The following is a 24,560-nucleotide window of genomic DNA, read 5'->3' as shown; positions in this document are numbered from 1 at the left end:
GACGCTGGTTCGAGCAAGCCGGCGCTGATGTTTCAAGGCACATTTATTGGTTTTTCCTCGCCAACACTCCTAAGCTGACAGTGTGGTGGAAGCTACGTACTTGCTGGACCAGTCACCTGTCATTCTTGCCACACGTGATCACACTCTGGGTGAAGCGATAACAGGCAGTCGATTGATTCGTCCGATGAGCATATAGTTTACATCGCATTGTCAGCTTAGGGGTGAATCCGAGTGTAGGTAAAATGTCATAGACATTTATGCGCGCTCACAGTCAACTGACGACTGGGTGTTGTTTTCCTATCACGCAACCAGCGGAGTGAACAAACTGATACCCGGCACCACCGCGGGGGGATATGATACATGTATGCCCTTACTCAGTTTGTTTTGCTTTATTGCAAAATGGCTGCGACGGCTTAAAAGAACACTTCCTTACCGTGGAATAATGCCTTGTGTTTCGGCGCGTCTTCATGTGAATAGAATCAGCTCCCAGTGTGTTTTAACGCGATGGCGTTAATGAGCTCGTGTCGCAGAAAAGCTGACGTCGGTGGCGTGACGCGAAAGTCCGGGATTGGTCGACAGGGTGATGACGTCACAGCCACATGACCTCGCGCGGAAATTTCAAACAACCCACAACGCTCACGTAAAAAGTGACGTCACGCGTGGAATGAAAGTGATAAAAAAATTACACGTAATGCGAATTAAAAATCGCCGCATGTCTCAAAGGATTTCACTTTATGAAGTAATTCATTTTCTACGAAGAAAAATTTGAAGAATTTTAGGCGGGATTTGGACCCACGTCCTTTCGGTTGCGCGCCAGCACGCTATTCATTACGCCACGTAAGGCAGCTTGCACGGCTTGGGAACGAAGAGTGTTGTGTCATGAGAACTAGGTCGTTGTGTGACTCAAGAGCGTGAGAAGCGAATGAGAAGGCGATGCGAACGGGGCCCGATTACGCAATCGCGTTCCACTCTTAAAAGCGAAGCTTAAGCGTCCTCCAAGTTTCTCTTTTTTGCGTCATTGCCGTGCAACCTTAAGCAGAACGCGACATTCTACATGCTTTAAAAAGAAAAAGATAGAGATTAGTTTTGTGTTTTGGTGGAATGAGTTTTCTGCAAACTAGCAAGGTCCCAGGCCCCAACGGGGCGTGTGTTTGTGAACTAGTCTTCTTACGCTGTGCTGGGCTTTCTAGAGCGGCGTGTCAGTCTTGTACCTGGTCTGAGGTGCGAATAACGATTTGTAGCCTTGTTCGCATGATAGACCCTCATTACAAATCGGACCGCCAGGCGTTCAATTTTTCCACTGAACTATTCAAATTTTACACTGTGCATCGACATGCTTATACATCATATAAAGGGCAGTTTGATACTCTCGACATCCATTCCACGATGTTCTGTGCGTCTTGACAACCCCCTTCGTCCAATTTCCCAATATATTCAAAATGGCGTTTTAAATCATATGCATGGAACAAATAGAATTGGCGAATTTTCTTAATAACCATTTTGAATAGTGTTACTTACAGCCAGCGCCAACACAGATTAAAGGGGTACTAAAGTGAATTCTTACCCTACTGAAAAAAACCGTATACTTTTAGTACGGGTCCTACCCGTTTGGGTCATATGGTGTTATGGACATACAGGTCCCGTATTCAGTCGGGTCGGGTCGACCCGACTGAACCATGCTGTCTGTGGTTGGGTTGACCCGACCGTAGACACGGGTCGACCCGACCGTAGACGCGGGTAGACCCGACCGTAGACGCGGGTCGACCCCACCGTAGACACGGGTTGACCTGACCGTAGACACTGGTCGACCTGACTGTAGACATGGGTTGACCCGACTGTAGACACGGGTCAACCCGACCTACGACACGGGTCGACCTGACTGTAGACACAGGTCAACCCGACTATAGACACAGGTCGACCTACGTAAACCAGCAGATATGGGTGCCATGCAATTCCTGTTCACAAAAGGTTAGCATCCCGAGACAGTACCACCTAGATAGGCAAGTCCCCCAGACCACTTTCATACCATCCTCACAGCGAGATTGGGTATGAGTGCTGTGACAGTGTTTGGGTTACACTTGTGTTCAATCAGCGCGTCGAGGGTGGGACTCGGGCCCAGTCATCGTGTCAGCGTAATCCGACTTTGATGACATTTCATTAAGGAAGAGGAGGTGATGCAGACACTTATTATCTAGGCAGTGTTGCTCGAGGCCCCCAGCATGCAAAAAAAGCACTCTAGAAAGAATGACTCTAAAGCAGGTGAGTTGACATATATATATTGAATACTTTAGATACCCTAGATCGAAGGTTCCTCAGAACTCAAGTTTTCTATTAATATCCTGCAGTTGCTCGCCGATGTATTTGTTCATGAGAACCCTCCTCTTCTTCGGTGACTTATCCGAGGATGTCTGCGTGATGTACAGCTGGAAGGCATCTGAAAATGGGTATGACAAGGCAATCAGTTACATGTACCAGGTTCAACCGACCCAACAGTTACGACATGTTAAGTGTTTGAACTACTGCAGAACCAAGCAAATTCTTTTGGAGGAAACACTGCTAAAAAGATGTATGTTTCAGGAAAACGTAACAATTAATATACTAGTTGTGATTCTTTTTTTTTTTTTTGGGGGGGGGGGTTATAGGTGGCACAGCAAACAAATCGTGACCTACCCGATATAAAAGTGCATATGCACAACCAATGTTTCAGACAGCTTGAAAGTTTGATTTCTCTGAGAAAATTGTCGCGAGCGATCAGTGGGAAACACCACCGAGAAGCAGCCATTTTGGATTCTATGTTGGCTGCACATGGATTGGCTTGGTTTGGCAGCGCTACGTAAATACTGCTAAGTCCTACTGCTAGGTGACGCTGTACGGCTTTTTTCTCTTCAGCTGCACGTCACTATCATCATCATTATTGTTTCCATTTTGCTCTGTTCATTCGTCATTGCAGTCATGGACTTGCGCCTCCCATCTCGATCTTGTCTCGGTGAATTGTGTTTTCGAACTACGCTGGCTTGGACATCATGGCCCCATCTGTTCCTCCGTTGCCGCCATGTGTCGCTGATTCCTATGTCCCACTAGAGCGACAGACAGAAACAAAAGACAGCGACAAGCCTCAAACCCATGCAGCATGCTCGCGATGGTACCTTTGGCAGGCGTTTAGTCGTTCGATGCTCGTGAAGTAAGCACTAGCGGTTGGAAGCCCGCCAAAGTTACGCTCGCGTGCGTGATGCTAGTGTTTGAGCATAGCCTCCTTTATTACACAAAGCATCTCAAATCGTGAAAGACTGGTTTGAGGCTTGTCGCTGTCATTTGTTTCGGTTTGTCGCTCCAGTGGGACACGGGCATAAGAAGCGCAGAAAGTACTCGACCATAACGCTAGAAAAGAAGGCAGCGATTCTCAAACTAACAGAAAGTTCTCGAACGCAAACGGAGGCGAAACCTAAAACAGGGCGTGAAGGCGTAACCTGAAGCAAGGAACTATTTACAGCTTTTATAGGCCCGCTTAGACGTAATAAAGAAAAGTTTTTTAATCTGCTGATTTTTCAGACTGCTCTTTTATTCGGACGTTTTTTCAGTCCCTGCGAAGTCCAAAAAATCAGTCAAAGACTCTAATATTCAATCTAATTTTAATTCCATTTCATACGTCTTTCACTCGGAATAAGCACTACAAGTGCCTGGAAAACAATTTAATGATTACGAGTAAAAAGAATTAGCAGGGATTCCCTCATGAGTTCCTACTTTCAAGTAATAAATAAAGGATCTAAGGGCACCTCTGTAGTAAATTGTAGCATGGTGTGTCAAAAAACAACTTGTTCCGTGCATTTCAAGCCCAATAGATTTCTCCGACGAATACGGTATATCCTAGGAAAATTATCAGTTGAGATGAGCAATTCTAGTTTTTTCGATGAAAACTAATGAAAGTTTGATGTTCATAAAATAACTATTGAGACCAAGTTTTAGCAGTGGTCAACCATGAGCCATGTCATAGAAATGCCTGCAAATAAGTGGCAGAGTTTGGTGTGTTGGGAGTAGAGGAAAAGCACTTACTGCCCACGGCCGCCAGCTTATTCGGGGTCAGCGCTCGCTTCGCAACTGACCCCTTGAGCCGCCTACATGCCTGTCCAGTCACACTTCGGCGCTGCAGGTTTGCAGCGCCAAAAACAACCTTCGTTGCTTCTTTGCAAAACATCGAGTCCCCCCGGGCACCCAAGATGTACTTCAGTTTGCTTGTGGCGACCATGATCCCGTGACCAAGGTGGGTCTGAAAGTACGAATAACAATGTGTTATTCTACACAAGCAGTTATAATGGCCACAATACAAACATACTCTTGCTGGTAATGGGCTAATAAAATGCATGGAGCTGCTCCAATGTTGCAATTGCAGCAAACATAATGCAAGCTGGCCGTGTTTAATATGCCCAATTTAACGCTCCGTACTATTGGGTCCAAATAAAATTCAAACGGCAGAGCACATGGCTTTCGATACATGCTGCAACAGCTGGTGGCTCCCTAACTCATGAAAATGTGCCGTGGACTGCAGGGACTATGATAGCTTCAGTAATGTGTTGAAAGATCTGTCACTACTGCCATTGTCAGAACATGTGGAAGTTCCTTATTCAGCAAGCGCAAACACCCACAACATTTCTTTTTCCTAGCTTGCACAGCTTTTTTTATATGCTTCACAATATCCTAATACAGTACTAATAGCAAAAACAGTGTGACATGCGAGACAGAAGAGCAAGGGGTAATGCAGGATGAGTGTTATGTTGACTACCAACTGCAGTATATTACTCAGAAAAATACTCTACATTGGCTCATACATACATCAGTTCTCTGAGCTCGTCCCCTCTGTCCTTTCCTGTTCTTCTGTCTCACATGACTCACTGGGATTGCAGAACGTAGGTCTGCCAATTTGCATAATCCACAAATATATAAATAAAATGCAGTAACTTGAGCGGGCCTCGCATTTATTGAATGCTGAATAAACAGGATTGAAGATCTACCCCTTCACTGTTGCACATATTTAGGTGCTGAATTGATATTACAAATACCTAGTCAATGACAGACCCTGTCTGCCTTCTTGGTAGCGGACGGCATAAGAGCCCGGCAGGCACATTTATATTTCTGAAGTAATCTACCACAAATCCATCCTGGTAAAGTTTAATTTTAGTTTGCCAACTTTTAATGATTGAATTCCTAACAAATCTTGCCAAAGAGAGATCTTAATTTAACTATTGAGCAGCTATTGAGAACTGTCCTGGTAGCCAGGCTAGTTCCTCTCACGGATTTCCAATAGAAGGCATAGTCAACAAAAGAAGCACAACTTAAACCTCATGAAAACAAAACAGTGTGCATAATTAACAACCTAAATTGCATGTAAAATAAGTTGAAAACAAAACCATTTCAAGATGAAGAAAGTCCAATATTGACTACACTATTTGTTATTAGAAAATACAAATTTTCTCAGTCCAATACTCCAATTTTTACTCCTTTGGAACTCAATTTGGTACTCTGTTTAGTATTCCAATACTAAACAGAGTACCAATCTGCTCTATCTGATAAAAGTATAAATGCAAAATTTTGAAACCTTCACGATGCCACCGATACCACCCTTGCTCATACAGAAATGCTTACTGTAACCTCACTAGAAAAAAAATAACAGACTTAAAAAAAACCACTTGCTTATGAGTTTTATAAAGAAAAAGTGACCACCAAAAGTGGCAAGTAAGACCATAAAATGGAAGGTTTTCCTCACAAGTCAATTGCTTGGATGCATTCTAGCACAACGGTTTAGAATTTGCTTCGCTCAACGGGATGTTCCCACCTTCTCGTCCTCTCACCAGCTTGCTGTTTCCGTGCCAGCGACTGTATTCGCCACAAATATCATTTATAACAAAAAATCTACAGACCATCGAGTCAATCAATTATTGTTTCTATATGTTACGTTTGCGACACGAATGAGAAGCATGGAAGCGGTCACAGCAAAAGCACACACCCCAAACATGCAAAAAAGAAAAGAAAATATTATGCCAAATGTTTGTTCAATTTTTGTATAGTACTTGTCGCTTTCGCCAGAAATTAGATGATAGGTGAACACATGCCAGCAGGCCCTTATGTATGTTTATATACCATGATGAGGCCCTGTAAAAACGCCGACCCAAATAAACATCATGATTAACTATCACCAGCTCGCCTACGCACCCACTGTCTCTGCATTACTGATACATATAGCAGACATGGCGAACTCGCGCCTGCGAAAGTATGTGGGAATTTGCTATAAACTTCCCTACCACGGGTACCACAGCCGAATGCAGATGCAACGCATTCGCGCTTCACGGTGCGATATACATACAAGAACTCGGCCACTAGAAACTCAAATGTCACAGTAACCAATATCGCACACAAAAATCGCAGGCAAAAAAAATGCGGGAACGAATTAGGAATATGCATGTCATGGAAAAAGATACCCCACATATTGAGGATACTGTAGAGTCGCATGTCACAATACGATAAGCACAAGAGAACCCGCGGCGGGCACGTTTATCGCGCACCGATACCGCAGATCACGCAGTAGAGTTGATTAAAAAAACGAGATATGTGATTTCTCGGGGTTGGGCGTTTGTACGAGACTTTACGGTATATGCAATTTAATGCGTGTGTGTGGTATTTCGAATACACGCAACCATGCTCAACGCCACTGTGAAAAAAGAAAAAGCAAAGAAAGGAAGAAGAAAAGTAAGGAATGACGACGAAACGATGCTTCGAGGTGTCGTTTCGTTGACTGTCAGAGTACCGATGAGTACTCTGACAAAGCGACCTACGCATGTTGCATTTTCGGAGATCAGACCTACACTCCGCTGACACAACAACATTGGTATGGTGGTTTCATAACAATAGGGACTTTTAGCAAACCTTCATCGTGTTCCGCATTACCAGAGCCTTTGAAGCATGCTTTCAAGCGCTTGCCTCACGGTCACGGTATCGATTTGCTAAAAGTCCCTATTGGTTCAGAATCACCTAAACAAACATAACACGATAAACTACTGTGGCCAATAAAAAAAAGAACTCCAACAACTTTAACAAGAAAAAATTTGTTTTGGTCTGTTTTGGCGCAACATGTGCGCTTGGGAGCAGGTTGGCACAGCTAAAGTGGATTGGCGCACCATGGCGCAGCACTTCTACCCCGCTTCCTTTATTGTGGAGCGCAAGTTTGTCTGCTTCTTTTACGAGGGTTATGGTGACGTCAAAACGCCGAGCTCTGATTAATGGATAGTGGGTAGACATCAAAGCAGCTGCCTTGAGGTCTACCCACTATCCTTCAGATCAGAGCCAATCGGAGCTTGGCATTCTGATGTCACCACAACCCCTGCAAAGCATACCCATACTTTGCAGGGATTGTGGCGTAACAAGCATACCCATGCTTTCGTGGGCTGGTCTGTGTTGAAAAGGGACAATAAATATTTGTTTATTAAAAGAAGCAGACAAACTTGCGCTACGCATCATGGTTTGCACCTACAGGCGGCATAACTGCTTCAACACTTACCTCATCATCTACCTCTGCGAAGAGGCCCAAGAATCCATGGGAAGGGGAAGGGGCTTCTGGTGGGCCGTGAACAAGCCCCATTCCTGGAGCCACGGCAGCTGGCAGAGTTGCTGGAGCCCCAGCAGCTGCAGCAGGCTGTGGCAGTGTCGCAGCAGCTGGCGATGCTACAGCAGGCGGTGCCGCAGCAGCTGGCGGGGCTACAGCAGGCGGTGCCGCAGCAGGTGGCAGCACTGCGGCAGGTAGTTGTGCTGGTACACCAGGCAATAGCACTGCACCCGGCAGTCGTGCAGGTGGCAGCACTGCGGCCGGCAGTCGTGCTGCAGCAGCTTGTCCAGCTGTGGGGACAACTGCTGCAGCTGGGGCAACGGCAGTTGGCCCAGTTTGTGTGTCCACTCCACCTCCTTGATTCTTCTCTGAAATTGTATACAATGCACTAATTGTCAGCAGCTCAAATAGCACCCAGGAGAACCAACCTGTTCCCCACCCCATGCGAAACATGTTTCTAGCAGACTGAGCGTACGCAACTAAAGTAAACATGTGCAAGCTTGTTTTCCGGTAGATGGCACGCAAAAGCTGATATAACCTTGTTTAAATGCATCTAGAGACGTCCTCTGCAGCATAATAGCTTAAACTTACCATTTTTAGGGGGGACATGTTAAGAAATTTATTCACTCAAGGAGTTTGTGGGCATTATATTGATGTCTCAAAAGCACATTAAGCCTCAGAAGTAATGTGCACTCTCCACGCATTTATTATTTTCTCGGGACATCAGGTAGGCTTACCCAGGGTGTCTAGCAAATTATCATTTTGAAATTCCCTGACGATTTCAGGTGAAATTCCCTGACCACTGTAGAGGCGGTTAAATATATAAGACCATTACAACACAAGGCACTGAACACTGTGAGGATCATTTTTCAAGGGCTTCATCCAACTTGCATATTCCGAAAGGTTCGGGTTCGTCCAGTTCGGATTAAACCAGCACTTCCTTGCCACCGACATCGTCAGTAAAAAGGCCACTTCCAGAAACACTATGAAAACACGACGCCCAGCCACACACGTCAATAACCAAATGGCAGTATAGCCGCCAGAAGCACACCTTCGGATATTTTCAGCTTAAGGCTTGGATGTAGGATACCAGATTAGAGTCTACGGCTTTTCCATTTGTTGCTAATTCTAGTAGCTCTAACTGGATCTAGCCTAGTGTGGTGCCTCAATCCAATCCAATCCAAGGCTTGGACTAGATTTATCGGCTGTTCCCTTTGCATCGGGTAGCACACGCTACATTGAGTGAGCAGAGCCCGCACTCCACTCTAAGCAAAATTTATTGGCAATTTTTCAGCCCCTAAATTCTCAAGTCTTTCCTGAGGGCACTCGATGGCATCTCCGGCTCATTTTCCCTGACTGGGCTCACTTTTTGACAATATCCCTGATTTTCCCTGACAATTCCCGGTTGCTAAACACCCTGTTACTACAACTGGTGTCCCAGCTGAAACTAGGTGAAAAAAAGCCAATGAAAAGTGGAGAGGATGAGTGCTTGAGTTTCAAAGTAGAGTTCCACTTCACTGATGAACTAGCCTTGGCAATACTCTGACTCTCACCCAGTCTCAGCTGAGACTGGCCATTTTGTGTGCTACCAACTGGGCTGGTAGTAGACTAGCCCAATTTTGCCACCTCATAACAGTAATACAACTTTGTTTAGTAAACCAAATATTATTAAATCCTAAAACCCAGCCAGTGGTTTGTTTCTCACTAGAAAACAATTTCTGCAATCTTAGAAAACTATTTTAATTTACAACACACACAAGTATGTTCCACTCAAGACACACACATGCAGGCACACAACAAAAATGTACCAATCACTCGGTGCTATCAGCATTGTGTTGAATTTCGTCTTCTTCCTCTATGTTGTGTACACATCGACCAAACTTTCTTTTTTTATTTTTTGCCAAGTACAACTCTTTCTTAGATTACACTCCCCCCCCCCCCCCTCGCATAATAAACACACCTCCAATTTTCCACTCTGTGAGTCTCAAACTGCGCCCAACTCAGCTAGCCACCAAGCCCACCAAGCCAATTTTCTTTCACCGCCAAGTGGCCAGGCCAAACTAAGCCAAGCATAGCAATATACGCTCTCATGGCTGCAAGTGCATAGTAACGGAAGTGATGAACAGTGAAACTGAGTAGCGAGCACACCCAATAAAACTGGGGTCGAGGAATCGCCCAGCTTCGGACATGTTTCACCCACCGGATGCATTGATGTCAACTAACTCGTGTTCGTCTGCGGTCCGCTTTCGGACAGTGAAATCATGCAAGTGGTTAGGTAAGAACAATCGCGTCGCTCTCAGTGCGGCGTGAGCTTCGTAGGGTACTTTTCTTTCGGCAAAAGGCACGCCGAAAACGCCCTAAAATGGATTGCAATTTATAGAGCATGATTACTGTTGCACGCCCACAACCAGTCGTGGGTGTGCATCCATCAGTGGAGACGTGCCACAGTACCCTTCCGTGTTATATTGGCATCTAAGAAGACATTCTCACAAAGTTTGTAAAAGCAAAAATTTTACCCCGCGTGATAAACCCAGATATCTTTTTTTTTTTTTGGGGGGGGGGGGGCAGTGTGTTCATTTTTCGAGTAAATACAGTATGTTATAGAAAGGTTGCTAACACATTGTTCATCTAGCTTCAACCCCAATTGTGTCCGCTTCAATAGTTTGTCGCGTGAGGAGGTGGTGAAAGGAGTATCTAGGCATACATTGGCAGGGCTGCAGACGCTCAGCAGACTTAAAAGAAATGTATTGTAATAGGCAAGCACTTTTACCAGTTCACACGAGAAATTGAAACAATTGTGAAAATAGGTGAAAAATGTGTTAGTCGAAGTAATTCATTCTATGCAGCTGGTCGCCTTGTTTTGCTCCTCTCTTTACGAGCACATTTTTTGTGCAACAGCAACAAAGAAGAACAAAGTTTGGTAGATGTGTAAACAACACAGAGAAAGAAGACAACTTGCAACACAGAGTTGATAGTCAGCGCTGAGAAAGTGGTACATTTTTGTTGCTAGCTTACTTTGAAGTAAAGGATCAATTCAACTGAATAATTGATTTTAAAATTTCCCATTACATCTGCTACCTGTTTCAAAATGATACAAATGTAAATGTTGGCCAGCCCACACACATTTTTTCACATGCGTGCGCAAAGCCTACTTGGCCAAACCTGGCCGCTTCACTGGCTTGCCATTCCGCTGGCTTCACGCCATTCCATTTTCTTCCCCAGAGAGTAAAAGGCCGTGATTGGGTTTTTGCATTGTTGCCATCTTGCCATTTCACGTGGTTGCCAACTCTGCACAAACCTCTCAAGCATTGGACCCCTAAAACACCTGAACATATGGTAACCTCCCCATAATGCAAAATATTTTGTCTGACCCAGCACTACCATTGTGTCAACAGGGAGACAATCGCACGCCACTACATGGCAAAAGCACGCCTCATCCTAAGCAGCAGCAGCATCACCAAAATTAGCAGTGCCCAGAAGCTTCTCTTCCAAATGTGTTTAAAAGCTTACCTAAGAGATCCAGTAGTTGTTCTTGGAGACGCCGTTAAATGCCTCTTTCTATGTCGAGCTCGAGCTCCAGGTGGCAGATCCTTTGTTTTTTCGCTTGCAGTTTTCGTACAACTCTGGCATACTCTTCAGCCGTCACTCCACTGCTCGCAGGCTCCGTATTGTCACTAGAGCCTTTTGGAAGCTTTCGCTTTGTCATTCTTTCTTTCAAAACAGGTGCATTGTCCACCTGAAAAATAAAAAAAATGACAAAGATGATTAGCTGGCCAAATAGAGGCATCGGAGCCATATCTGGTACCCAGTGTAACCTTCTAGGCAGCAGGTAGTGGTGTCTGTGTTTGAATGTGTGCCATACCTGAGTGACACAGGCTGTTTTAACCTTGTTTGGGCAAACGGCAGTTAGCGGCCACTAACTGTGGTACGACCAAACTGAATTGAGATGGTGTTACATGGCCATTTGGCTTCCAGTTGAAGGGGTGAAGCCAAAAAGAAACCAACTGCAATGTCCCGCGTTTTTTATATCTATTATAACTGTTCACAATGAATAATCAGACTCCTTATTTTATTTGTGGTGCATAACAAACGATTATCAAGACCCCTAATATAAATAAAAACATGGGCGACATGAGGGAAGCCGCACTGCCATCAACCAGAAACAATGGCAGTGCCTGACGAGTGCAGGCTTTGCCCCGTCCCGTGATATGGCGCAATTGCCCTTTTGCGAAATCCCCCAAGCGCCCCGGCCCGCGCACGAAGAATTGTGGTAGGGACTGTCCCTCGCCTGGCCGCTCTGCCTTGAGATCACGTTGCCTTGTTGCTTGCCTCCTCTGAATCCTCTGTTTTTCAATTCCATTACCTATTTTTATCCATTCCAGTGTATTTTCATTGCTTCTGATTGTTTCTATCCTCTTCTTCACGCGTTATTTCTTGTATATATATAATATTTGTCTTTATTTTGCGTTGTTCGACGGGAGCGCCGACGGACAACACGCCGCTTCATGCGTCGTTCCTGGGGTGAGTACTACCGTTGCTACCGATTCTTATCGCGCTGTTAGCTGTTAATTTCGGTTCATTTGACCCGCGTGCATTCAAGAGGAGCCGTTCATGAACACCCTCGCACATGTCATAGGGGTAGGCAGAGCTCTGAATCAACAATCGCGACGCAAGAACCGAGTGCGCTGTGATTAGGCCGCCCGCGCTTGCTCCGTTGACTCGCACTGTAGCGTATGCCCTTGCGTGCCGCTTACTTAACCAAGATACAGCACGCCGCTTTGTTGCCGTAAACCATTTGTCCCAATGTTTGCGAAGCTGAGGCATATGCAACGCTGCGGCGCAATTCCTTCACAAATGCCGACGGCTCAATGTCGCCGCTTCCGCGACATTGAGCCTCCAAGCAGACTGATCAACCGCCAAGCAGACTGATCGTGAATGCATGCCAAAGGTGCATAGAAGTCGCGACGTTGAACCGTCGGTGCTTGCTAAAGGCTCGCGTTGCTGCGTGCAGTTGTCAGGCACCGAAGCGTTGGGTATGACGAACAGTGTTACGGCTTTGCAGGCATTCGAACAAATGATTTGCGACAACACATCTCTGCACTTGAAAAAGGGCGTTGGCAACGGACAACCGCTTAGCAGATAGATTACGAAGGTGTGCCATAGGCGCATTCAAGCCGCGGCATTGAGCCGTCGGCGCTTGCGAAGGGATTGCGCCGCAGCACGCAGTTGTCAGGCGCCGCAGCATTGCATATGCCTCAGTTTCGCAAACATTCAGAAAATGGTTCGCGGCGACAAAGCGGCGTGCTGTATCTTGTTCAAGTAAGCGGCACTCAAGGGCATACGCTACAGTGCGAGTCAACGGAGCAAGCGCGGGCGTCCTAATCACAGCGCACTCGGTTCTTGCGTCGCGATTGTTGATTCAGAGCTCTGCCTACCCCTATGACATGTGCGAGGGTGTTCATGAACGGCTCCTCTTGACTGCACGCGGGTCAAATGAACCGAAATTAACAGCTAACAGCGCGATAAGAATCGGTAGCAACGGTAGTACTCACCCCAGGAACGACGCATGAAGCGGCGTGTTGTCCGTCGGCACTCCCGTCGAACAACGCAAAATAAAGACAAATATTATATATATACAAGAAATAATGCGTGAAGAAGAGGATAGAAACAATTAGAAGTAATAAAAATACACTGGAATGGATAAAAATAGGTAATGGAATCGAAAAACAGAGGATTCAGAGGAGGCAAGCGACAAGGCAATGCGATCTCAAGGCAGAGCGGCCAGGCGAGGGACAGTCTCTCCCATAATTCCTCGCGACGCACGCAGGCCGGGGCGCTTGGGGGATTTCGCGAAAGAACTATTGATTTCAAACACCCAAGAATACATACAATTACTGTGCGAGGGCTTAAAATTTACCTTACTCATGCTAGAAAGGTGTGCAACCAAGCTGCATACATACCTCGAAGTTCTCATTTAAAATCAGGGGCACTGGGATGTGCTTCCTCCTCAGCTCCTCAAGGAGGTCCTTCAGTGTTTCTGTAAGACAAAATTACAACAGTTCACTTATGTTCTGAAAAATTATATTGCAGGCAACACCTGTGAAACCTCGACCATCAACACAATTTGTTTCACTCCAATTTTCAGCAGCTTCAAGCGAGCAAAATAGTAACATTGTGATCGAAGCAACACAAGCAAGAACAAACTGGCTGTTAGCACTTCCTCTTGCACTAATACTGAATCTCCGCCCAATCGTATCGGGGTTGCAAAACGGGCCCCCAAAGGCGTCGGCCTAGTCTAAAGAGCAGCATTGCACCCGATCAGTGTCGAATGCACCCCCCCCCCCCCCCCCAATCAGTCATCAGAGTCCACCGAGCGTAACGCATGAACCCCCCCCTCAGTGTCACCTTCACGCGGAAGACGACCATGGTTTGTTCTTTTTCAGTTGTCAGTATAGCAAGAATCTTCTACTGTCATACGCATAGGAATGCATGGTGTATGCAGTGACACTTGAAGAGGTCCATGCTGATCCGGGGATCGCTTTGCAGAATTCAAATTGTTAGGCATCCTTGAAGCTCAAATTCTCACAATGGCCTCTTGCTCAGGAATTTGCTACTGCGTATGTCAGCAATGCACTCAGTCAGTCTTGCCTGTGCCTGTTCGTATGATGTCAATAGGGACTATTCACCTGCGGCTCGTGAGTAATGCACCCTGCGTATGTCGCCATCTTTGTGTCTGTGCCAGTCACGTCGCCGCTCTTATACCGGCCGCACTATGCAGCTGTTGCTAGTGTTTCGTGCGGTTTACGGCAAATGTGGTATCATGCATCTGCCACATCAGGGTGCAGTGCAAGCAGCACAGAGAGAATAGCAAGGTCATGGACTTCCTGGGAATGCATACCCGTGAATGCAACAAGACGAGGTCGCTCTCCACAGGAAGAGAACGCAAATGGCTTTCGATTGCTAACTAGAAAGGCCTCTGCACCCAAAATTGGCACTTCATTTCAGGCAAGTGTGGGTGCATTTTGCCGTTACCCAACATTGTCCGCCAGCGAACGAAACCTACTAGCGGCCTAAGTTCAGTGACACTTCTCAAGGGACGCAATTGTGAGTGTTCCTACCTCTGTAGCCACGGCAAAACAAAATTGACAGAAATTTACAACCGGAGGCACACAGTCTTCATCTTTCATCAATCTGGAAAGGCTTTAGACGCTGTTTGCGAGTCCCCCGGCTTCCGCAGAAATGACAACAAACATTACACGCCTTGGCCTCCGGTGAGTCAACCAATAACAGATAGCAGGGTTGGGCGTGTCAAGCGTGCATGAGTTCAGCAGATGCTGATCAGGCTCCTAGTCAGGTTACAGCAATCAAAGAGGCTTGCTGTGGCACCCGTATGACGCAACGAATCGCTCAAAAGAGAACCGGTGCAGACGGCATGCAACGGTTGCTGCATGTCGTCTGCTCCGCGGAAGCTCTTGGACCCACAAATGGCGATCAGTTTTCTGGAATGTGAAGGACTGTATGGCAGTGTTTGCCCACAAAAGAAATTTCTGTCAATGCCAACTTGCCGCCACTAGAGAGATAAAAAAATGCATGTTGGCATTTCGTGGTAAGTGTCACTAAACTTTTTCGGTCGCGAGTAGGCCTAGCTCGCTGATGCGACAAGCAAATCAAGACGAAGTTGGGCAACGGCAAAATGCGCCCGCACTTAGCTGAAACAAAGTTCCGTGAGCCTACCCTGTGCCTGTCAAGGTGGATGTCGAGGTCTTTCATGTTCACAATCAAAAATCAATCGTTTACCTGTGGAAAAAGACAACCTTTTGTCGGATTCGTGGGTGTGCACCCTCAGGAGCTTTGCCATTTCCAACAACAGGGAGTCCTTGACATTGATATTTGTTTTCTGCGTCCGCCCAAAAAATTACCAACCACTGCGTACTGCGACCGACGCAGGAGCAGTATCGGGACTGGCACGGAGACAGATGATGGCATGCGCAGAGTGCACCACTTGCGAGCGGCGGGTGACTAGACCCTATATAGTTTTAGCAGACCATTCCAATAACCCTTATTACAATACACGCTACCCTCCGGCACTTTTGCAAGTGCATCATTCCGTTATTGGAAATCATCACCGGAGAGGAAAAATGGGTTACTAAATCTCCCTAATAAAAGAGAACGGGATTGACCAACACTCATACAGACATACACAATTTTGCATATTTTTAATCAACCCCTACATTACTATTAAAAACAACCCTCACATTAAGGATATGGCGCCAGTGCTCAATTCCGTCGCATCACTTAGGAAGAACACAAATAGTGCCTATTTATTTGTCTCCAGGATACCTGCCACATGGCAGAGGGTATTGAACACAGAAACAAGTATATAAAAAAATAAATAAGTTGAATGCACTGTTAACTTGCTAAAACATTAAGACATATTTGCAGATGTCTATGTTTCGAATATTGCAATCGTGTCTTTACCTATTTGCTTTTGTATACAGTGCCCGTGTTTCTTAACTTTTACGTGCCTTTTAGTTTTAATTACATAAATAAGTTAGAAAGCAAGCAAGAAAGTGCCCCGGTGCGTATCTTTAATAAAGTAATCAATGGGGTTCCGTGACTGACCACAAAATTAGCTAGGAGTTTTGTAGCAATAGCAAGAGAAAGTTCAAGAACCGATTCAGTAAACAAGCAGGGTGCGACAACCAAAGCAAGCATGTGAGAAGCCTTGTGTCACCCCTCTATGTTCAGGTTTGTAACCTTGCTGCACAAACCCTATGGCTGTACGGCACGAAATTCGAGCCAATCAACTGTTGGTCGTGCCTTCAGTGTATACACCCCAGATAGCAAGGCCCCCGGCGCCCGGATGCCGTACTTGCAAACATGTATAGAGATTATCCGCGCGCCGACGCAGACATGAAAGAAAGCCTGCGAAGCCTGGGGCGCGACAGCCGAAGACCCAACATCACGTGCCATCCCGCTCGTGCACTAGCTTGGGCCGTGCTTTCACATGCGTGTACTGCAAATGCATGTGTATCCGATGGGCGCCGCCATTTTGTATATGAGCCGTGGTAAGCCAGTGGTAAGTTTCATGCACTGAGATTACAAATCTTGAGTCGGCACGAATAGTGCAATGAAAAAAAAAAAAAAAAAAAAAAAAACTTACCAGAAAGCAGCTGCACACTGGCCTTGTAATACCCTTCGTCGTCGGCGCTGGATTTCCAATACACGTTCTTAAGAACATCCGGGTTAAAATCGCTTGTGTTTTTAGGCGAAAACTTTTTTATCAGCTTTATGCTGACGACAGCCTTGCCACCATCAACAAACGCAACGTACGCATACATCCCGACGACCGGTGTGCAGCAAAGCAGCGTGGCGGAGTAGCGGAGTCAATACGATTCGGGCACGACGGCAACAACGTAACAACAACACGCACCACGAGCGACAACGAAGACGCATAGGATGGCGCGGGGCAGCGCTGCGCGGGGGAGGAGGCGTTGGCCCAAGGGCTTGGCCGCTTGGCTTGAATGAATAGACCATTGATCTCTGTAGTGGTGGTAGCTTGCGTCACCTAGCGGTTTTGCTTAGAATATTTTGCCTTTTTTTAATTTCATAGATTTTGTTTTCAGTACCGTCCCTACTAGAGACCCACCTTTAGTGTTCTAACTCATTGCTTTCTCCTTAGACCTTTTCCACCAATATTCTATCCTCCTACCTAAATCTTTAGAGGTAAATTATCTCCTGGTGAACAAAAAGAGCGGTGCAGAAATGATAATGCCATAACATGAATTTACTCTTTCGAAAGCTTCCGCGCCTTTTCTTTTCTAGCTCAGTCAGTCAACTTGGTTGTATGCGTGCTTAGACAGCCGTTTGCTTTAAAATGGCATTTCGTCAAATGCTCTGCGCAGTACGTCCACGCGGTACTACACAAGACCGCTTAAAGGGGCGATGCAACGATTTTTGTATTTTGCGCAAATACCGCTTAGAACGGATCCCTGACGTTAATGACGTGTGAAACACCCGTTGGTTTTTCACCACAGGCAATCGAAATCGCAGAAAAAAAATAAAGAAAAACGAGCAGAGTTCACCCCCTCAACTCGCAGCCAGAACAAGCGGCCACGTGATCTGGAGCCGATTATATGCCGCCAATATTGATCATAGCCATGCGCGGGTGTTGGCAAGGCACAGGACACGCGCTAAGTTCCAGACATTGTTATGGTTCGGTTGTTGTCGTCATTGCAGCGATTGGACACGGGACACTACCCGAATGCTTCTCGAGCTATCGGTTATCACGAGCCCAAATCGAGTGTCCACGCCATGCTCGGGTCGAATCTATGAGCCGCATTCAAATATCGTCACTGGGCGGTACTGCTACCGCCCAGCTACGTCATCATGTTTTGCGAAGGAGAGATTGAATGAAAACACTCGGTTGTGTCCTCGAAATTACAGCGCAACAAAAGAGTTTTTTGGCCAGTGGCGTTGCGTGCGAGTATCCTAGAGTCCCACTAGTGCCAGTAAGCTCGTGTGAAGTGAAAAATATTCCAATTGAATATTGTTGCACCGCCCCTTTAATAAGCCGAACCCACGCCGGTACTGTGTTCATCGAGATCGAGACACGCGAAGGCGGAGATTGATAGAAGGAACGACCCAGGCAGCGCGAGATTGCGCTGCACGTGTTCTGAACGTTTGCTTGTATCTTACAGATCGGATAGAGCGCGCCCGGCCCAAGGGAATAAGGCCTAAGAGGTCAAAAACACGAAAAGAAGCACATATTGGCAAAACGTGTCCACCCGTGCAACCTTGAGGGGTGTCTGTGTCCATTTGTGTATTTAGTGTGTTAGATTAAAATAATTTGTCATTTTGCTCCCACCAGTACGATACACGCTACTCAGGAAGACGCCGAAATCAGACACGTAGTTTTAGCGCTCGAAACGCAGGCACGTACAGAAAGGCATACAGCCCGCACAACAAGCTTGTGAGGCCCGTATCTGATTAACCTGCCAATAACCTCTGTTAACCGGAGGCGCCTTTGCCCGAAAGCACAATTAGGTTTTCCCAAGTGCTTGTATGCATCATTCGCTTCACTCTTATGATACGAAAAGTCACAATGCATGGTGATGCTGATGCTGATATCAAGGCCTGTTGAAAGTGCCAGCTTTTTTCTTCGTTTATGCCATGCGCGCTAGAAATTAAACGGAACAGACTTCCGCATGGTAGGCCCCAACATATGCTAAACCAGAAAACATACACTAACATGGAGGGAATCTGGCAGTCAAAAACAAGCTTCCAACGCACCTGGCGCTTCTCACACGGCAATTTTGCAGAAAGCCATTGCTCCAGCTCCAATCGCCGGTCACTGCATCTAGAGTTCTGATCAAACCTGAGACCGGATTTCGGTCAGTCTGCATTCCCGTCCCTATGTTACATAAGCGGGCAAATGCAAGCATCGAAAGCTAGCAGTCACAATGGAGGCGTACCAGTTGTCCCTACCGTGGCCGTACCCGATTTAATGGCTTTTGCGAGAAAACCGAACAGTGTTTTTCGCACCGAGAAAATAAACTAGACGTCGCAGGGAGCTCAATCTGCCGGAACGTAGTACTGGTGGTTCGAGCAGGACGCGATGTTTTGCCTGAATAAAGATATAATAAAGAAAAACCGAATTTTTCTGCGAGTCGACGGACACCTAAGCCTAATTTGGGGTAATGTTTCTTTCGGTGAAAATACTTATCACCATGAAAGAATAAGCGAGAATGTATTTCCTTCGCAGAAGCGTTCTTATTGAAATTAACCGGAGACCCGCAGTTCAATTTCAATGTCAAGACGTATATCTGCCAGCTGAACGGAGGACCGACCCGGCGAGCAGCCCACTGAAGTGCACTGGGCCGACCGGGCCTTCATCACCAGCAACATGGGCCCGCACCCTCGCCCGCGGGCTCCATTTCAGCATCATCGTCGTCCTCCCCACCCTTAATCATCATCACTAGACGCGGCACCACGGGCCCAGGCTCTGCGCGTTCCTCCATGGCACGGGCTGTCGCCTTCCCACGGTGCCACGGCTCTCCTGAACCAATAAAGATTACTATTACAATTACTACTTGCTTAAGCGGACGTCGGTCCCATTAGGAACTATCGTTTTTCTTTATCCTTTGATCTATATGTAACGCCATGCTCTCGAAACTTGCGAATCCGAACAGCTAGCGCGTTTCGGCGGGGTTTGAGCTCCCTGTTCGGTTTTCCCGCAAACGCCCTTGCAGCTCACTATTTATTTATTTATTTTAATTTATATTAAAAGCAATATTTACACACACACTACAGCTACGACCCGACATTTCATTGAACGGCGTCTCCGATCTGTACTGCTCACCTAATAAAGCATACATATCGAAAATAAAAACAATAAAAAAAAAAATTTCCTTAAACATTTTTTTATTCACTAAGATTTAAGTCCAATTTTAAATACCTATTTAGTTTTTATTATTCAAGTATAGTGCATTAAACAAAAAATAATAAGACAAATTATTCCCTAATCCAATTAAATCCAGTTTCGCCTCCTTGCATGATCGAATCAGTTGGCGAACTACCAACGGCACCAACGGAAAGTTGGCCTACTCATCTCTCGCTCGAATGCGCAGAGCTCTGCGAATGCCAACCTTCTTGCGCGCTGCGGCGAGTCTCCACACTAGTAGTTGAGAATATAGCCGCAGTGTGCAAAAGCCAGAGCGCTTCGAACAATCGGTGTCAAGCTTTGGTATACATAAGCTCTATGTTGTCTGTAGTAAGGAGAGTATTTCACCCACTGGGTTCCACCGTTCCACACGTGGGAAAAGTGTGCATATGGCCCAACGCCTTTTGTAAGCTTTCAGTTCCCTTGTGTCGGCCGAATAAATACCATGGCCACCCCGAACAAACGGAGGAAAAAATATTTGGAATGTGGTGAGCCGTTTCAACTGCCGCGCACGACGCACAACCGTAATTCTGCACGGATTGCCGAGTGCGCCGATACCAGCCAGAGTGGCCACGGCACGAGTGTGAACGAACCTTCGCCATCTACGTCAAGGAACGACCAGCCCACAAATGATGGAGTTCAGAGTGGCCAAGCCGAAGCGGACGGTTTCCTTGAAGAAACATTTGACGGAGAGGACGGCATGGTTGTTGAAGATGAGTATGGCAATCCCGTTGATCAGGGCGACGGCATCAATATGAGACTTGATCACGACAGTCACGCTTCTGACAGTGTGTCGGATGCGCCCGTGTACGATGAAGCTCAGTGTCTCGCGGACAGCTTTGCTGAGTATGGGAATAGCACCTTACCACACTCAACAACAACAAAAGCAGAGGCTGTGGCCCTCATCATGGCCTTCTTGACTTCAGAAAACATGCCCTGGGCTGCGCTAGACAAATTACTGCACCTAGTAAACACACTGTTTGGTGCTGGAAGTGATGTTCTACCACGCAGCAAATACCTTTTTAGGAAGCTCTGGGCAGCTAAGACTGAAAACGTGGTCAGATACCACTATTACTGTAGAGGGTGTGGATCCTCCATTGATGATGCCAGCGAGAGTGAAGCCAGGAAAGTGTGCTCCAAATGTGCCATGACATTCGAGCTTGCCCAGGCCAAAAGCGATGGCTGCTTTTTCATTACAATGAATTTGCACGACCAAATGAGACATATCATCAGTCAGACGAAGCAGGTGCTTCATGAGAATTTGGTGAAGCTCAGAGAAGAAGCTCAGACACCTTCAGATGTCATTCAAGACATTACAAGTGCAGCAGGCTACAGACATTTTCAGCAGAGTGGTCTACATGAATGGACTGACCTCACCATTACTTTCAACACGGATGGCAGCCCTTTGTATAAGTCCTCGAGAGCGTCGGTGTGGCCAGTTCAGTTTATTGTTAATGAACTTCCACCGAGTGAGCGGTTCAACCACTGTGTCTTGGGAGGACTTTGGTTTGGCTCAAGCCACCCGGACACGAGCCTCTTCATGACCAAGTTTGTCGAGGAAGTGACGCCGCTGGGCTTGCTGACTTGGGAACACAACTCCACCGTCTTGTCGTCTAAGGTCCACGCCCTCTGCTGCTGCGTCGACGCACCTGCGCGGGCCGAGGTCCGACACCACGTGCAGTACAATGGGTACTTCGGGTGCACCTGGTGCTTGGCAAGTGGAGAGCACCTGGAGGGTAAGGACTTTGGACTTACTGTAGTCACTTTGTGTCTGTCAGCAAGCCTTTTTTCACTCTTTAGTTTGGGAGGGGGGTTAGGGCTCCCTCCCCTAACCGCCCTCTCAAAAGAGAAATGAACGCGTTTTATATTGAAATACAGGTTGAGGTTTGGTAGTCCTGTGCTACCGCTACCTTACGTACAGTTCCACTGCTTTTGACTCAGGTAGATTGAAAGTAGTTCGAGTTTTGTTTATTGCTCTGAACACGAGTTCCCCCCCCCCCCCCCCCCCTTGTGGTTCTTTGGAGTTTAGTGGTTTTGTTTGCGGCTCTTAGGCTGGGTCATCCTGGCCACCCCTGCAATAGACCATTCCAGAAATTCGCAGTGCGTGCCCCCGTCGGATTCCCGATGCATTGCGCCAATCCGATCATGATCCCATGTACTGCGTGTGAAAGAATCCCCTTGAATACAAGAAGTGGTTCGTTTCGGCTTAGCGTTTTGTAATTTCAGGACGTAAAAAAAAGAAAAAGAAAAAGAGGAACGATAACAAAACAGGATCTGTGCTTTTTTATAGATTCTCAGCTTAAACCAATGCGCTCATCAGTTCGTTTAAGGTTTGTTGCCGACATCTGCAGGAAATTGAGACAAGTTTCTCAAAGCAAGTAATGCAATCTTAAATCATGTTGAAGCTGCGGTAATTGTGTATGCTCTAGATTACCTAATGGTGAATTTCACTCGTAGATCCGGAGCGCTTTCCAAAATCCGCGAGGGGGGCGAAATTCTGCTCCGTGGGGCCCGCTCTGAATTGACGAGGGGAATATAAACTTGCATTTTTTGAGTGACCTCCCCCACACCTCTCCCCACCGCTTCCCCCTCCGCCATTCAAAATGGCCTCTGCTCGAACTTGACAAGCCCACCAATGCCTCAGCCGACTGATCTTTCCGACGATCAGTGACGACTGCCACTGCTTAGCTGCAGAAATAACACCCGGCATAAGCTGGGCGAAATATATGTACCACGGCGCCCATGTCACAAATAACAAAGACGTCCGCGTTCGGCACTGTCACATACCTTTCGGCCGCCTCGAAGCGGCAGGGCACGGACAGCGATTGCCAGCGGTGGAGTTCAGATTTCTGGTACGATTTTAATAAACACAGAGGTAACAAACCATCACTTGCACGGTCGTTGCCTAATTTCTTCTTGCTTTATTGTTTGGGAAAACGCCAGCGGAGTGCAATGTAAAAAGGTAAACAATCATTGGCTGCAGAATGAACAGGCCTAACCTTGCGTCTGCCTCCGGCTTTTCCGTCGTTCCTTTTCTCGTTCTTCCTCTCATGATCACAGATGTCAGCGCTTACGATTTACCACGCTCCACGGTCACGGCTTTGTATCCCTGATCTACGCGAGGTAGAGACGTTCGAGCCGTCACAATCCCGCGTAAACAACCGACGCACCCGAACAGGTCCAACTCGACGACTCGACCGTGGTCCAACCGGCCCGCCGACCTCTCCAATCTCGCCACGCATGCGCACTGCCGATTTTGAAGGAAATCAGTGGGCCGCTCTGTCAACTTCCGGAAATATCTATGAAATCCCGCAGAGCAAGTTCGGCGGGGTTTGAGGGCGCTGCCAGAGATCTATGAGCGGAAGATGACCAACTCGAGCCAGATCTGCGAGCGGAATATGCGCGCTCCAAATGGAGCGCTTTTGGAGCGCTCGAGATCTGCGAGCGGAATTCACCTTAAAACCTTATAGCTCCAATTGGGTGCACTGGTTACTTCTATTTGTTGGTAGTTTCAAAGCTGAGACCTGCTAATATTGTTTTGCATTTCTAGGAAGCCTGCGCTATCGGGGCACAACACCTGATGAAGAGAGGACCCCAGAAGGGGTGCGCAGAGACATGCAGCTCGCCTTGCTGTCCGGTGCGTCGGTCAACGGAGTCAAGGGACCTTCCCCCCTCACCGACCTTCCCCACTTCAACCTGGTTTGGGGTTTCTCCGTTGACTACATGCACTGTGTGCTGTTGGGTGTCACCAGGCAGTTCACAGAGTACCTGTTCAGCTCGACCAACTGCCGGGAGAACTACTATATCGGTAAGCTGTCAATATACACTTGCAGTGAATACTGACACAATGATAACAGTGCAGATGAGCTGCCTCAAGCTTACTATAAATGCGCTTGGAGATTTGTAGCTGGATGTCAAGTGACTTGGTCATATATATGTTCCTGATCAAGCATGTATGCAGACAGGCATATGTACAGAACAACAAGGTAGAGGGCCTTAGAGCGAAAAACTGGCAGCTGAAAGGGGGGCGGTGACCCCCAATTGGCCGCTGTCAAGTTGCATATTTTTGACCACTAGACACATGACCTTATAGTTTTATAACTAAAATTTAATGAATTACAGTGTGCAAAAATAATTGCTCATTGATCTTTAATAACAGCACCGACGAGATAAGTCATGTTTCATTTGTTTTAAGTAAAAAATGTGCTTTTGCGACAAAAACTCGGGCAGCTTTGCGTCCCGTTATGCCGTTAGCCGCGATGCTCCATCTTGGGATTTTGTCAAAGCTAGGCCCCGAGCTCTGGGATTAACAGTATTGAAAAAATAGTTCATCATGTTTTTTTTACAGCGATCGCAATACAAATCTCGATCATCTGGTGGGCTAGTTGGTTGATCATATTGTTGAATTAACAGCGCAAATACGACAAGGAAGGATAGACAAGGGAGACAAGGGAGACAAGATAGAGCGCTGAACTAACAACTGACGTTTAATGAAAAAGTGAAAGAGAAAAAAGAATTCAAGAATGC

At 46.7% G+C, this 24,560-nt stretch overlaps 2 protein-coding genes across 2 annotated transcripts; one reads left to right on the top strand and one right to left on the bottom strand.

Moving 5' to 3' along the window:
• Positions 1 to 2,312: 2,312 nt before the first annotated feature.
• LOC120846950 lies at positions 2,313 to 7,627 on the bottom strand. The gene is made up of 3 exons (XM_040218863.1): positions 7,547 to 7,627; positions 4,051 to 4,264; positions 2,313 to 2,434 (listed from the first exon to the last, which is right to left on the bottom strand). The coding sequence occupies exons 1-3, from the start codon at positions 7,625 to 7,627 to the stop codon at positions 2,313 to 2,315; spliced, it is 417 nt and encodes a 138-aa protein (XP_040074797.1).
• A 12,851-nt stretch (positions 7,628 to 20,478) lies between these two features.
• On the top strand, positions 20,479 to 23,876 carry LOC120846953. Its single transcript, XM_040218865.1, has 2 exons — positions 20,479 to 21,769; positions 23,584 to 23,876. Exons 1-2 carry the CDS (start codon positions 20,479 to 20,481, stop codon positions 23,874 to 23,876), a joined length of 1,584 nt encoding a protein of 527 aa, XP_040074799.1.
• Positions 23,877 to 24,560: the final 684 nt, after the last annotated feature.

Source organism: Ixodes scapularis, unplaced genomic scaffold (assembly GCF_016920785.2).
Source record: "Ixodes scapularis isolate PalLabHiFi unplaced genomic scaffold, ASM1692078v2 PGA_scaffold0__279_contigs__length_252992795, whole genome shotgun sequence".
Taxonomy (NCBI): Eukaryota; Metazoa; Arthropoda; class Arachnida; order Ixodida; family Ixodidae; genus Ixodes; species Ixodes scapularis.
The sequence above is the reverse complement of the archived record's forward strand: the minus strand, read 5'-3'. Positions and strand labels throughout refer to the sequence as shown.